Below are 16478 nucleotides of genomic sequence, written 5' to 3' on the forward strand. Positions count from 1 at the left end.
AACATCAAATGGACTATATATTGTATATGAGATTTTAAGCATCATAAACAATAACTCTCTTTGACCAATTACCCCTTCACCCCTCAAACCCTGCAACCTGGTTTGCAAAATAAACAATTTTGTTAGATAACTTGTGGTCTTTCTACAGTATATATGTGTTTAATTTCATTCATAATAAACAAAAAATTATAAATGCTAAAGGTATTTTAACTATACAAGCATTTTAGCCAGAGAAATTACAGAGAAAATCGGTGAATCTCTTATATTCACCTTTTGATGAATAGTTTTAGGATTTCCATTTGCATTCTAGAAATGAGTTTGAAACATTCAAGAATAGTTGATTTTTCATTTTTGTAAAAGAATATTACCAAAACAAGAGGCCCAGGGGCCTTATAGGTCACCTGAGTATCATGTAACAACCTTCCAATGTTTGAATTAGGTTTGAGTTTAAATATAAGAATTTTACTTTTGGATGGAAGAAACATTGAATAGCTATGTGGTCATGAAGTACATGTGTCATTTTTATGTTCAATCAATAATCCTTTTTAAAAAACCTAGGTCTGAGACATCATAAAGAAAAGGGTTATTTATTCCTTAGATAAAACCAATATAAGAAGATTTTCAAAGAATTTCTACATTTTCACTATATGACCAATAGAGCCCCACCCTAACACAAGAACCCCTGCCCCAGGGGCCATGAATTTCACAATTTTGGTAGAGGGCTCAACGCTCATTATAATTATGCCCACAGTTTGGCTTCTTGATGTCCAGGAGTAAAGAAGAAGATTTTTTAAAATTACACTCATTTTGATGGTTTTTGCCCCACCCCTCAGGCCCCAGGGGGGCAGGGACCACGAATTTCACAATTTTTGTTCCCCTCCACCCACAGATGCTATATGCCAAAATTGGTTGAAATTGGTTCAGGGGTTTCAGAGAAGAAGCTGAAAATATTCAAATGTTAATGCACGACAACGGACAAAAACAGAAGATTTTCAAAGAAATATTGCATTTTCACTATATAATCAATCAGCCCCGCCCTTTGCACCAGAACCCCTGACCCAGGGGCCATAAATTTCAGTTTTGAAAGAAGCATCCTTGATCATCATTATCATACTATTAGTTTGTCTACTTAATACCCAGCAGCAGAGGAGAAGATTTTCAAAGAAATAAAATGCATTTTCACTATATGATCAATAGGGCCCCACCCTAATACCAGAACCCCTGGTCCAGGGGCCATGAATTTCACAATTTTGAAAGAGGCATCCTTGCTCATCATAACCATGCTATTGGTTTGTCTACTTAATACCCAAGGACAGAGAAGAAGATTTTCAAAGAAATAATGCATTTTCACTATATGACTTATAGAGCCCCACCCTAGCACCAGAACCCCTGATCCAGGGGCCATGAATTTCACAATTTTTAAAGAGGCATCCTTGCTCATCATTACCATGCTATTAGTTTGTCTACTTAATACCCAGAGACAGAGAAGAAGATTTTCAAAGAATTTCTACATTTTCACTATATGACCAATAGAGCCCCACCCTAACACACCAGAACCCCTGATCCAGGGGCCATGAATTTCACAATTTTTAAAGAGGCATCCTTGCTCATCATTACCATGCTATTAGTTTGTCTACTTAATACCCAGAGACAGAGAAGAAGATTTTCAAAGAATTTCTACATTTTCACTATATGACCAATAGAGCCCCACCCTAACACAAGAACCCCTGCCCCAGGGGCCATGAATTTCACAATTTTGGTAGAGGGCTCAACGCTCATTATAATTATGCCCACAGTTTGGCTTCTTGATGTCCAGGAGTAAAGAAGAAGATTTTTTAAAATTACACTCATTTTGATGGTTTTTGCCCCACCCCTCAGGCCCCAGGGGGGCAGGGACCACGAATTTCACAATTTTTGTCCCCCTCCACCCACAGATGCTATATGCCAAAATTGGTTGAAATTGGTTCAGGGATTTCGGAGCAGAAGCTGAAAATGTTCAAATGTTAATGCATGACAACGGACAAAAACAGATAGCAATAGGTCACCTGAAACCTGAATGAATTCAGGTGACCTAATAAAACCCACAAATCAGAGAGAAACGCACATGAATGCAAGTGCAGGACTGCAGATTTAACACTTGAATGACTTAATCCCCCCCCCCCCAATTCTATCTGCCTGGTATGTTGTTTTATTTTGTGCAGATTACTTGTGTTTCTCGTGAACACATCTATCCGTCAACATCTGTTATCATAAACATTCAGATGACTGTATATTGAGCACAAGTTCGACAAACGATAACACATATCATTGGAGAGGGAGTTATAGGAGTTGCACCCCCTTTCATATAGGAAAGAGAGAAAGATATTACCTCAAAATGGCCAATACTAAAATGAAACAGTAATCACTCAGATTTGGTCAGCTATTAAACATCAAAATATCTCTATTTGAACATGATTGGTTAGTCTGACAATGTGTTGTAAACTAGTTACTAAAATCATTTAACAAAATGCAACAATCTTAAATCCCAACATTTTCTACAATTACATTTGTCACTCTAATAAACTGTGTACTCATTACTAGCATAACTGCATATCTCTTGACAGAAAGAAAATAAATCTAAGGTTCAATATTTTTATTGGCAAGCAACTGATCCTTTGGCTCTCAAAATATTTGATGAAAATTATGTAACAATCATTGTAAATGTATTTCTGTAACATCATAAACATTTAATACAATAAAATGCATGAAAAATGAATTTCAATTCAGAATAACTGGGCAAAATTTAGACATACGAAATAATATGTGTAGGACTCAAAACTAGGACATTTATTCTGAATACATACTGGCCCCTAGTAAAATGAGGAAATACAACCAATACATTTTTAAAAAACATCTAAACATAACATTGGAGCAAGAAGTACTTGATCAAAATTTCAATATGGCAATTTACTGGTTTTGCGTATATGTACAATAAACAAAAACAAACCCCAGCTAGAGCTGAGACACTAATTGTATCTGGTCAGAGGCAGTTATAAATCACTCTTACAATGCTTACCTGAACTTATCCTTCATGGGTAATTATATTAAGTTTAATGAACACTAATTGAATATTGCAAATTTTAAACCCGACACTCCCATACCTCCCCTACATATGATACATTGTGTTCAAATACATATAGATGAATGTTTTTTTTTGTCTTTGCAATTAATAAAAAAATCAGGAAACCCTACATAGGTGCGTGATCATAGGTAACTGAAAAAAAATCAAGCAACACTACATAGGTGCATGATCACAGGCAACTGAAGTGTAGACCCACATTCTCTTTGATCCCCCTGCCTTCAGTGTGCAAAAATAATAAGAAATATTTCCATTAAATTTGTGGAGTCTATTGTACCCATTTTCAATTCCCAATGCCATTTTCCACTCTTAATTTATACAGGTTTATTGGATTAAATATATTTTAATCATAGGGAGTGTGGGTCTAAACCTCAGGTGCCTGTGTGCATGATATGCCCACATTATATTACCAAAACCAAGGAGAAGTATGAACAAAATCTTAAAACCCCTGCCCATTTTCCCTACTACACAGGCTAGACCCCATGTTCGAAACCCACATCCACATGCTAAATTACAAGATACCTATCATGGCCACCATACAACAATGGAATCTGTTATAGTTACAAAGGAGATGAACCAACAACATTATGTGGATAGACAATCAGGCAACATAGCATTATAAGCCCACATTTTTATGTCAGCATGTTTAAAAGTCCTTTAGAAAATCTAAAATCACTGATACCTGCAAATACATGCACTGTACATAAGTTATATGAGGACGACATGAACAACTGAACCCTCTGTATATCATATGAACACATAATCTAACAGCTGTTGGTGTAGTTACTGGATTATGAAAAACATAACCTTGACTATTTTGAATTCTGATTTCTAAAGTTCATTGCAAAAGGAAATCTTCTGTAATTACTTCTATACAGCATTAAAGGTGAAGATTTCAGTGTCAAATATGTAGCACACATCCACTTCTAGTCGTGTACTCATTGTCAATGTTGCAATGCCATTAGCACCCTTTTCATGATGAAAAAAGTCTTCGGTTTATGACCACTTCTTGGATTTACTATGTTCCTTTAACAGTAACATCTGGCTGATTCCCTCCTAGTATGTAAGCATCAACGAAGTACATAAACATTCTGGCATGGCCTGGTAAAAAAACGTAGCTGGTATACAAAAACATTGCCAGCACAACAATCAAAAAACAATCTGATATTTCAGTTAAGGACGATTCTATAGATTCAATCCCTGCAGTCTATGTCTTACAGTGTATATATCTAGAATTGAGGGGAAATGGGACACACAACTTTGTTTGATCAATAACTACTTAATGTACAAATAATGCTATACTCCTATTAAGCATATAGAAATTATACTAGAAACAACTGAATTTCATATTTTAAAAAACTATATATTGCTTTTGAAAGTCTACCATGTGGAAACCCACTATTGATTTATTTGAAAATGCCTTCAATGCTTCTTGAAGACAATACACACTTAAGTCCAAATTTCGACTTAAGTTTATTTTGAGGATTCAAACTCAAAACCCTTAATCTTCAGTCGAACATTCACCAACAAAGCTATCTGACCACCAGTAATTAAACATAGCTGACCAACACAATCCTCCCTGCTTAACTGTAGTTGCCCTCACACCATGGTCTCAAACACTTTACCCAGGATCCCTATTGCTTGGCAGGCCTCCTACCCGTCAGTGTCATTCGGCACTAAAAGTAACAGGAAGGTGATATGCAACGAACCTGACCAGGATTCAAAACTGAGGATCCTAAACCCCAAGTCAGACTCTCTATCAACTGTGTCATGGCCACCTGGTTCATTAATTCGACTGACCGTCACATTTTCAACGACTTCAGCCATATCTGAACGGTATTATTATTGCAATGCAGTAATACACTACATAGGAAAAGGATACTGAATATTCTTCTTTCTAATGGCTCCAGCATATAAACAGATGTTGCCAATAGATATTGTAGATACCAATAAGATATAAAGCTTTTCATTCTGTTGAACACCATTTTCAAAGTACTCATCCAGCCGAGTCCAATATTTATATTATGAAAACTAGTACTACTAGTACATAATAAAACCGGATGTTCCACAAACAATGTAATTTTAAAAAACCCAATTAAGTTCCGGTTTGTAAATGCATCTTGAGCAGAGAGAGAGAGAGAAGGGGGGTTAAATACAACAAACAGCAAAACCATAAAAATGGCAATATTTCTGAAATTTGAACATATCAATTTCTTTATAAGATATAGCCGCCTAATATATCTTCTTTCTTTTTTTCTTCCCCATATTTCAGATTCAAGATTAGTCCACATCGCTCACCTGATCGAGTCACCTTTGCCTTGCTGTTGTACTTTTTAAAAAACTCGAAAAATCTTTATTCCATTAAGATTTTTAGCCCCATATTGTGGCCCTAATCTAACCACAGACGGTCGTGACATAACACAAGGTCACAAATCAAAGTATGAAATGCAAGGTTTTGCCATAAGGACTCTATAGGCTAAATATGGAAGCCCTACCTTGAACAGTTCAGGGCATATTTCCTCCAAGGTCAAATTAAGTTACAAGGTCTAAAACTTTGGTACCAAAATAAAGGTTTTGTCTAAATAAAAAAAATGCATATAAATGAAACATGAAAGTTACATCATTCCCCATTCAAAGTTATGAGCAATGTTAGAGTTAGAAATTAAGAAATTAGAAATTTGTATATTTTACATTACATGTACGAATGCGAATGAAAAACATAATATTTTATCATACATAAATATGGCATGTCAAACGTTGCAATATTTGATCTTTTCCATTTGTATTGTATAATTTTCCATTTGTATTCTATATTTTCCATTTGCATTGTATAATTTTTCATTTGCATTGTATAATTTCCAGTTGTATTGTATAATTTTCCATTTGTATTGTATAATTTTCCATTTGTATTCTATATTTTTCATTTGTATTGTATAATTTTCCATTTGTATTCTATATTTTCCATTTGCATTGTATAATTTTTCATTTGTATTGTATCCAGGGAATGTTTATTTTGATTTGTTACGAAGGATTTCATTAGTTAACGTCACTGATACACCACAAATGTAGACGTGCTTAGCACATAGGGCCGTAGCAATGACGGTTCTTTATCGTGCCAACGCCTGTGCAGCGATACGGAATATCTGTTTTTAAGGTCATTACGGAAAGACCCGTGATTCTCACTTTTAAATACCGAGTGTTTGGCAAAGGAGCAATCACTGTCTTGGTTTGATGCGGCAATGATAGTAACGGTTCTCGAACTCACGACCTCCCGCCCACAAACCAAGCGATATATCACTGAGCTACCGCGACCAGGTCCATGCAGGACTAGTTATTTTTAAAAATACGTAGCTAGCTCTAGTAATGGCGAATCCCCCTCCCCCCGATAATTTAAAAAAAATAGAACTGTCCAGAAAAGCATGCACATTTTTATTTAGTCAGAATTCAGTAGATTCGGGGGACTTAATTCGGCCCTAAGATTGGGTCCCTACCAATTGTTCACATCGAGTTTGATTTTTAAGTTATCGTTTATTGAATTTGGTACTGCGCGAGATGTTGAAGAGGTAAAGTTCAGGAGCCACGTTTCGCAGGAATGTACCGTATTTGCTAAGTGTAATGGTGTAACACCCCCCCCCCCCCCCATTAATTTATCGCTTTTATGCGTCTAATGTGATCAGCATATTCAAACTAGTCTCCTATTTAACCACTGGCTGATCTAGATAATTCTGAACGAAAGGATGCAGTAAACTGCTGGATGTCTGGGGACTGTCTTAAGATCCCTAGTGAGTCCAGTGCAAAGCCTTGGTGAAAGGGTGGGGGGGGGGGGGTGCAGGGGAGGGCGAAGTCAGTGGCGGATTTACCCCCCCCCCCCTAAAATTTTCAAATTTAAGGTAAATCTTGGTATCTTGTTTAGAAAAATGTATTAAACGATAAAAGAAGCAATAATTTCTTCCATTCCCGGAGAAATAAATGATAAAATCTTTTGATTTCTTGAATTACTTTATTGAGAGAACTTAATTTTTCCAGAAACCCTTAAAATTTGCATCGTTTTACTAATTTCACTGTATTAAAAATGACATATTTCAAGCCCTATAAAATCTGTAAAATCCAGGAGATTCCGGGGGCTTCGCCCATGGACCCCCACCAGGGCTTCGTCCTGGACCCACTGGGGGCCGCCTTAAGGCGGCCCCCAGACCCCCTGCCTCATAAAGTGGCGCCCCCGTAACCGCAATTCCTGGATCTGCCCCTGAAGTCCCTTGCAACAAGTGCGTTCTGACAAAATAAAACGCACATGCATGCTTTTTTCGACATCTCTATACAAAATATCATATTTGTGAAGGGAAAGGGGGGGGGTGTCCCGGCGCAAGATTCCTCATTGCTAGCTACATGTATGTTCAACTAGTCCTTATATGGAACCGGTCGCGGTAGTTAAGTGATATACCCTTTGGTTCGTAACCGTGAAGTCGCATTGCTATTTAAAAGTGAGAATCACGGATCTTTCGGATAATGTGACCTTAAAAGCAGACACCCCGTGTTGCGACAGGCGTTGACACGTTAAAAAAAACCCACTGCTACGCCACTGTGCGCGTACATGTAGCATAGTAAGTCTGTTTGTGGTACGTCACCTGCAGCTGGTGACGGCTAAATATAAGTGGGACCTAAACTAATGAAATCCTTCGTAACAAATCAAAATAAACAATCCCTCGGAAGCAATACAAATGAAAGATTTTGCAATGCAAATGGAAATTATACAATACAAACGAAAAAATTATATAATACAAATGGAAAATATAGAATACAAATGGAAAATTATACAATACAAATGGAAAATATAGAATACAAATGGAAAATTATACAATACAAATGGAATTTATACAATGCAAATGAAAAATTATACAATACAAATGGAAAATATAGAATACAAATGGAAAATTATACAATACAAATGGAATTTATACAATGCAAATGAAAAATTATACAATGCAAATGGAAAATATAGAATACAAATGGAAAATTATACAATACAAATGGAAAAGATAAAATATTGCAACGTTTGACATGCCATACATAAAACGTTCGTTTATGTCGTGATGAGCGGCGGTTAGAAGCTTTACGGGTCTTACTCGCTATCTATTGGCGAATAATAAATGAACCATTCCATATTTAATTAAGTACTATACGGAAGCCGATAGGTGGTCAGGGTATAGAATTAATATTAATTTACATTTGACGACCGCCACTTAAGTTATGTGGCGGCCATCAGATAATAAATGGCAGCTGCCAGATATGGCGGCCACCACATGATAATAATGGCCGTCGATAGATAATAAATGGCGGCCGCCAGTTAATGTATATGGCGGCCATCAGATAATAAGTTGTGGCCGCCAGGTAATAAGTGACGACCGCCAGCTAGATAAATTATGAAAATTACAAGATATTTTTTAAAGTTTATGATATATCTTATGAAAGTTATTTTATGTCCTTTATTATTGTATGTCCTTTATAAGACATCTTATAAAAGATATTATAACAGATATGAGATATCATATTTTCTTTTCTTTATAAGACATCTCATTAAACATACGAGATATATCTATAGTATATATATACAATATCTCAAAAACTTTATAAGATATCTTCTTAACATTTTTGATTAAAGGTATTTCATAAACTTATCTTATAACTTTTATAAGATATCTTATAACTTTTATGAAATATTATATAAAAGAAAGTTTATAAGATATCTCATAAACTTTATGAGATATCTTGTTTAATATACATGATAAGTTATAAAGTTTATGTATGGAGCGCCAAATTAACATAAACTCAAATAATTGAAGATATCTTCAATTATTTGAAGATATCATCAATTCAATTATTGCTCTCTTTAATTGAATTAATGCGCGCATTAAATCAATTATTGCTCTCATCAAATGAATTAATGCGCGCTTCAATTCAATTATTGCTCTCATCAATTGAATTAATGAGAGCAATAATTGATTTGATGCGCGCAGTAATTCAATTATTGCTCTCTTCAATTCAATTGATGAGAGCATCAATTGAATTAATGAGAGCAATAATAGATTTGATGCGCGCATTAATTCAATTATTGCTCTCTTCAATTCAATTGATGAGAGCATTAATTTCGTAGAAATATTGCTCGCAATAATTGATTTAGAGCTCGGTATAAATAATTTGATGATCTCTTTAATTCAATTGAAGATATCTTTAATTATTTACAATGCTTTTGTGTAAGGAATTAATGCGCGCATCAATTCTTTTAAAGAGAGCAACAATTCAATTAAAGAGATCATTAATTCAATTGTGGATATGTTGAATTGAAGATATCTTTAATTATTTAGTTGCTCTCTCTAAAAGAATTATTGCTCTCTTCAAATGAATTAAAGATATCATTAATTCAATTGAAGAGAGCAATAATTGAATTAATGCGCGCATTAAATCCATCATTGCTCTCATCAAATGAATTAATGCGCGCATCAATTCAATTATTGCTCTCATCAATTGATTTAATGCGCGCATTATATCAATTATTGCTCTCTTTAATTGAATTGTAGCGCGCATCAATTCAATTGTTGATATCATTAATTCATTTGAAGAGATCATTAATTCAATTAAAGCGCGCATCAATTCAGCAGAAGAATTAATGCTATCATCAATTCATTTAATGCGCGCAATAATTCAGAATTGAAGATATCATTAATTATTTGAAGAGATCTTTAATTCAATTGTTGCGCGCATCAAATGAATTAATGATATCTTCAAATAATTGAAGATATCTTCAATTATTTGAGTTTATGTTAATTTGGCACTCCATATTTATGAGATATCTTATATGATTAAAAAAAATCTTGTATATTTTATAAGATATTGCTGTAAATTATATGAGATATCTTATAAACTTTATGAATTTACTTTTATAAGATATCTTATAAAACATATACATTATGTATATATTGTATGTATTATAAGATATCTAAACATGAGGCCCACAAGCCTTATCGGTCACCTGAGTACAAGTGAAAAAGTATCACTACTTCCAAGGGCTATGAAATCTAGAAAAAAAAATCCTGTTCTGAATCATCGTCGCAAGCCACAGCTGAAACGTACGCTCCTCTTCCCTTTCACCCGTGGCTCTCTGTGTGACAATTTCTTCGTTTCTCATAAATATGCACGACATGATTCGGCCAATCGCTGAGCTTTAGAGCAGAACTTAATCGGAGATTTAAACTGTTTATAGAATGCGGTTATCTTACTCTGACCAATCAGAACGCTTGTTCTTCTATTAACAAACGCAAAATCATTGTGTACACGTGTGTTTAACATTGGTAGTAGAAAAAGAACACATGGTTTTAAACTTTATAATCCTCTTAGTAAAGAGATACATATTCCAATATTCAAGGAAGAATGTCAATATTGTTTTTGATGATGTTTTGAAATGTTTATATGATTACTACATTTTGGAGGAAAAACTTACAGAAAATATATTTTACAAAATGAAATGGTCTAAATGGAAATGTCTTATTAATTAATGATAACAGCATTTCCTCTTCTTTTTCTTTTAACAATAAGTACTAGAATACACATGTAATTGTCTATATCGCTTTCTTTAATCTGTATGAGAGTGTGAGTAAAAGGTGCATATGTATTTGTTGAAAATGATGAAAACAATAATAAAAAAAAAACCCAAAAAACATTGGTAGTTGTAAAGGTGCATTTATGAGGATCATAATGATGTTTTTCTGTCACTGAGAACAGACGGTAAGAAGTCTTTAAACTACCGGGTGTTTCTAATGAAATATTCGGAGACTAATGACGACGAGTGTTGTGTATTGGTACCCCCCCCCCTCCCCCACCTTGGAACAAGTAGACATATATAAGAAATAAACCGTAAAACTGTTCAGATGTCATCGATCTGTAGGATTTTTGTTTACTATAATTTCGGTGCTAAAAGAACATGTCTTCATTGTGACATCCATTAGAGTTGTTTTACTTCTATTGGTAACGGATTACGTCTTTCCCTTGATGCATATTTATGAGAAACGAAGAAATTGTCACGCAGAGAGCCACGGGTGAAAGGGAAGAGAGCGTACGTTTCAGCCGTGGCGTGCAACGATGGTTCTGAATATCTAAGCTAAATTATAATGTTCAGCAACAGTATAAATCAAGATGTGTTCTTAAAACTTCACTGTCCTCAAAGGTGCATACACTGATGAAAGCTTTACATAATATAATATGTGTATCAACATTAAAAGATATGACTAATCTGGACCCACCCTAGAGTCAAAACCCTGGGTTGTGTAATTCAACATTTTTGTACATCCTTTTCTGCTATCCCTAAGTATGCATTTAGATTTTATACAGCATCAGCAAACTTACACAAAAATACTATATACTAAGTTTGGCCCCACCATGGGGTCAGAACCCCTACTCCAGGGATCATGAAACTTACATTTTTGGTAGAGGCTTTCCTGCTCTACATATTATGCATTTAGTTTTTCTTAAACATAAAGAAGATTTTTGAAAATTTGTCAATTTTGTGCAGTTTTTGCCCCGCCCCTAAGGCCCCAGGGGTACAGGAATCCTGAAATTTACAATTTATGTCCCCCTTGTTCCAAAAATGCTTCATACCAAATTTGAAAATAATTGGAATGATAGTTATCAAGAAGTTCAAAATGTCTATTGTTCACACATTTAATAACTGACCATTTTGGCCCCACCCTGATACAAAAACCCTACCCCTGGGATCATCAAATTTACAATTTTGGTATAGGACTACTTGCTCTTTCTAAATATCCATTTAGTTTCAATTTAGTATCGATAACACTAAAGAAGATGTCATTCAAGTGTTTTACACATAATCACTATATACCAAGTTTGGCTTCACCCGGGATTCAGAACCCCTACTCTGAGTGACTCAGGTGATCTAAACAGTTTATGAGATATCTCTCTAGCTTTGAGAGATATCTCTCAAAGAGAAAGAGATATCTCCCAAGCGTAAAGAGATATCTCTTTTTAAAAAAGATATCTCTTTTGTTAAAGAGATATCTCTTTTGGTTAAAGAGATATCTCCCTAGCGTAAAAAGATATAACTTTAACTTACAGAGATATCTCTTTAACCAATAAAGATATCTCTCTTATTTAAAGAGATATCTTATTTTACGAATAAATAGTAAAAGGGCTTGCCATAGATATCTTCTAATTTTTTAAAGATATCTTATAAACTTTATAAGATATATCTTATATAGTTTATAAGATATCTTATATATTTTATGAGATATGTTATAAACTGTAAATTATATGAGATATATTATAAAATTTATTAGTTATCTTATTAAAAATAGAAGGCATCTCATGAATTATATAAGATATCTTTCTAGAAAGGTGAAGATAACGAACAGTGATCAATCTCATAACTCCCACAAGGAAAACAAAATAAAGAGCCAGGCAAACACGGGCCCCTGGACACACCAAATGTGAGATCAGGTACCTAGGAGGAGTAAGCATCCACTTTTAACCAGTCACACCCGCAGTAAGCCCCATGTCTTGATCAGACAAACGAAGCAATCCGCAGTAAAGCCTAACAATCGGTGTGAAACACGTCAGACAGCATTTGACCCAATGATAGGTTTAGATTTTTTTAATTTTTTTTTTTTTTTTTTTTTAGCAAACTAGATCGTTATAACTACCATAGAATTTGCAAAATGCTGAATTTAATCGAGACTGTTGAAACCCTTGTAACATCAACTTGTTTGTCACAGTAGTCTGTCTCGATTTAAAAACGGATCATATGCATATATAACTCCTGTGTATTGAATCAGTTGAGAGATATGAACACCATATGCAGGTGATAATGGAATATTGCTACATAAATATGGGAAGTTGACGGTGGAGAAGCTGAAATCATTCAGTTCGTCATAAAGTTTAGTTGTTGGTTTGCCGTTAATATTTATTTTCAATAAAATATCTAAGTACGAAGCAGATATGGAAGGCTGTGGTGTCTTTTATCTCGAGTTCATAGAAATATATGGAATCGACTTAACATGTGTGAATGAAATTATTATTGGTAATAAAACGTCGTCGATATATCTAAATGTCGAGTTGAGGGCACGGCAAGAATTTTTTTCTTCTCATGTAGAAGCTTTGAATAAACTCAGCTACATAAGAATATAAAAACAGGTCAGCTAACAAAGGAGCACAATTCGTGCCCATGGGATTTCCAACAGACTGTTGGAAGACCTGATCACCAAAGATTACGAAGATATTGTCAATGAGGAACTCCAGCATATTTTTTATTTTAAGTTAAGAATACTTGTGCGTGAAATTAATATAAATCAAGAGGAATGAATATGGCGTGCCATGGTCCCCTGCCACCTAAAGATATATATGTACGCTTACCTTCTTACGAAATTAATCTAAAATATATTGTTCGTTAATTTTGTTTATTTTTAGCTGTCTTTTAAATTGCAAACGGGGTGCATTGTTTTTGTAAGAAAAAACATCGAGGCTAAATGTGACGTCAAAGCTTCGCTCGGTATTATATTGTTCTAATTTCCTCTTTTGAAACATGCCATTGCTACATTGGGATTATTATTTTTTTTAAAAATCAGGATAATCACCGCCTCTCTTTTATATATAGTTTTTATTTTTATTTTGAAGATTTTATCATCCATGTGTCATTTTCATTACTCAAGATACACGTATATTCCCCGTTTTTCAGTTTCAAATTAGTTTTTGCTTTTACAAAATATATGAATATAGTACCCGGATTTGCTCTGGCTTACAAAGATGCTGAATTAAAAGGTAAATTTCTATTTCCTTCCTATTTTCTCAATGTATAAATGTTTGCCCAAGGATATGTCTTGGCTATTTGATTGGAAAGGTCATATGACTTACATTACCGTTAAACAATTAATTGACTTCATGATAGATAGCATCTACCTTCTTTATAAATAAAAGATAGACCTCGTAGCTAGTTTATGTATGGAAGGTCTTGAAAGGGGAACAAGGTGTATACCAAGTTTTAATAGATAGGTGTTATATTGTGTTTTTTTTTAGATTTACCTATGAGGTGTAATAATCAGAAAGGGTATCTGGAAGAAATATGGCGGATAAAATGAAAAATATGCAAGTACATCAGAATTCATACAACTGGTTCTGTTTGTCTTCTTTTCGCTTAGCGGGTTGTTATCGGTCTATATTTCGGGGCGAAAAGTCGCCAATTATATCGTTTTGTCGTCTTTTCGGCACGAAATAACGAAAAGGCAACAAAACGCCAGCGAGAAGACGACAGTTGGTCGCTAATTTGCGGACTTTAGTTGTTTTTTCCCCGCATATATCTTGTCGTTTTTTCGGGACAAAAAGGTCACTAACTGCAGTCTATTCGCCTCGAAGTAACGAAAAGGCCACAAAACGTCAGCAAAAAGACGACAGAATTAGTCGCTAATGCGGGCTTTCTTTATCGTCTTTTCGCATATATTTTGCTGCACATGTCTTTTCATTATTTCGGGGTGAAAAGCCTCTAAGTAACAAAAAGACGTCAAAATGTAAAATGGCACAAATCAGCCACCTCAACAATGTTAAAATCTTAATTATTAGTAAATATGTACCTTTAAACCAAAGAAGTATAGTAACTTCTCTAATATTCAGCCCCAATATGATGATGCAATGCCATAATGTCCATTTAATGAAAGATTTGAAACCAATACCATTTACAGAGAAATACTCCATCACAGGCACCTGAAGTATGGATATTACTAACCCCCCCCCCCCTTTTTCATAATTTTTTTTTTGGTGGCAATAATTTCTCTGAAATGTATGAATTCCCAGTCTATCTCATCCCTCTTTCGATTCATGTAATCGTTTCACGCTTTTTGTAAGCTTTAAAGATTGGCCTTCTACCGGTATAATAAAATACAGTGTATTTTATTATACCGGTAGAAGGCCAATCTTTAAAGCTTACAAAAAGCGTGAAACGATTACATGAATCGAAAGAGGGATGAGATAGACTGGGAATTCATACATTTCAGAGAAATTATTGCCACCAAAAAAAAATTATATATGAAAAAAAAGGGGGGGGTAGTAATATCCATGCTTCAGGTGCCTGTGACTCCATTAGCACTCGATTATGACATCACAAGTCATTTATACCGGGATTTATCAAACTCAACTACAAAAGTGTATCTGTATGATAGTTTTTAAATTAGAAAATACATGTATAGAATATATGCATTGAGCAAAATAATCTTTACATAGAAAAATATATCAGTATCGATTTTGTGTTACTTGACTCACGAGCTCACATATGCCCTAATATTTTGTCTTCCTTTCCTTTTTCCAACATAAAGGAAATCCAGTTGCGTTATAATGCCATACACTCAAAATACAAGCATTATAGCTAGATATTGATAGCACGTCAATCTTTGTACTTTCATCTTATAGGAAAACCCCTCCCATTTGACTCAATAAATGTTTAGCTCTTCTGAGCCGAAGGCTCAAAGAGCTAATCATATGGCCATATGTGTGGCGTGCGGTGTGCGTCAACTTTTTGGAAAAAAAGCTATATCTCAAGAACCCCTTGGCCAATTTTTGTCAAATTTGTCACAGGGTATTCTTGGCCCAAGGGCTTTCATTTGTACTAAAACTAGGGTTGTGACCCTTTAACAAGGGGAGATAATTAGGAAAATGCAAACAAAAGTAGTGGTTGCTAAAAAATCTCAAGAACCACTGGGCAAATTATCACCAAACGTATGCATAAGGATGAGGATAGGTTGTAGATAAAAAAAATTGTTCAAGGCATCATCCTGGGGCAAAGGGTGTGGACTCAAGGTCACTTCAAAGTTGACCTTAAATTTTGTTTTGTTAAAACTTTGATATTTTGCTTAGTATAAGGACTAGGATCATCAAATTTTGTCAGTTGATGCATCTTAGGACCTAATATCATGTTGTCTAAAAAGTAGGTCATGGTGACCTACTTTTTGAATTTCGCAGGTACAGTGATCCCCCGCTATATTGCCTCCCGTTATAATGCCACCCCCGCATATCCCGTTTTCCTCGCTATGTAAAACCCCGTTATATTGCCATCCCCCGCATACCGCCATCCGCCAACCTATTTACTGGTACGATTTGGTTATAATCACCCCCGCTAATTATCGACAATCAACGGCAGGACAATTTCAGTGAGCAGGCTTAGGCAATTATCCGCTATTAGTCCTCAAGGTATCAAAGTTTGGAGCAGATAATAAGTTATGTAAATTATACTAGTAATCAACTGAGTTCAAATACGCAGTATTGTTTTTGAAATCGGAGTATGGCGGATACACCGAAGTCTAAGCGTGTTGGA

The 16478-nt window shown here is 34.8% G+C and overlaps 1 protein-coding gene across 1 annotated transcript; it reads right to left on the reverse strand.

Annotated features, from left to right (window-relative positions):
* Positions 1–2620: 2620 nt before the first annotated feature.
* On the reverse strand, positions 2621–5196 carry LOC125652500 (serine palmitoyltransferase small subunit A-like). The gene is made up of 2 exons (XM_048881729.2): positions 5001–5196; positions 2621–4279 (listed from the first exon to the last, which is right to left on the reverse strand). The coding sequence occupies exons 1-2, from the start codon at positions 5116–5118 to the stop codon at positions 4137–4139; spliced, it is 261 nt and encodes an 86-aa protein (XP_048737686.2). The 5' UTR covers positions 5119–5196; the 3' UTR covers positions 2621–4136.
* Positions 5197–16478: the final 11282 nt, after the last annotated feature.

The sequence above is a fragment of the Ostrea edulis genome, chromosome 5 (genome assembly GCF_947568905.1).
Source record: "Ostrea edulis chromosome 5, xbOstEdul1.1, whole genome shotgun sequence".
NCBI lineage: Eukaryota > Metazoa > Mollusca > Bivalvia > Ostreida > Ostreidae > Ostrea > Ostrea edulis.

Bases quoted from the DNA above. Each gene is read 5' to 3' on its own strand.
- LOC125652500 (XM_048881729.2), bottom strand. From the start codon at position 5,118: ATGAGTACTTTGAAAATGGTGTTCAACAGAATGAAAAGCTTTATATCT. The intron at 4,280-5,000 runs GTATCCTTTTCC...CTGAAATATCAG, and splicing joins ATTAGAAAGAAGAATATTCA to ATTGTTTTTTGATTGTTGTG.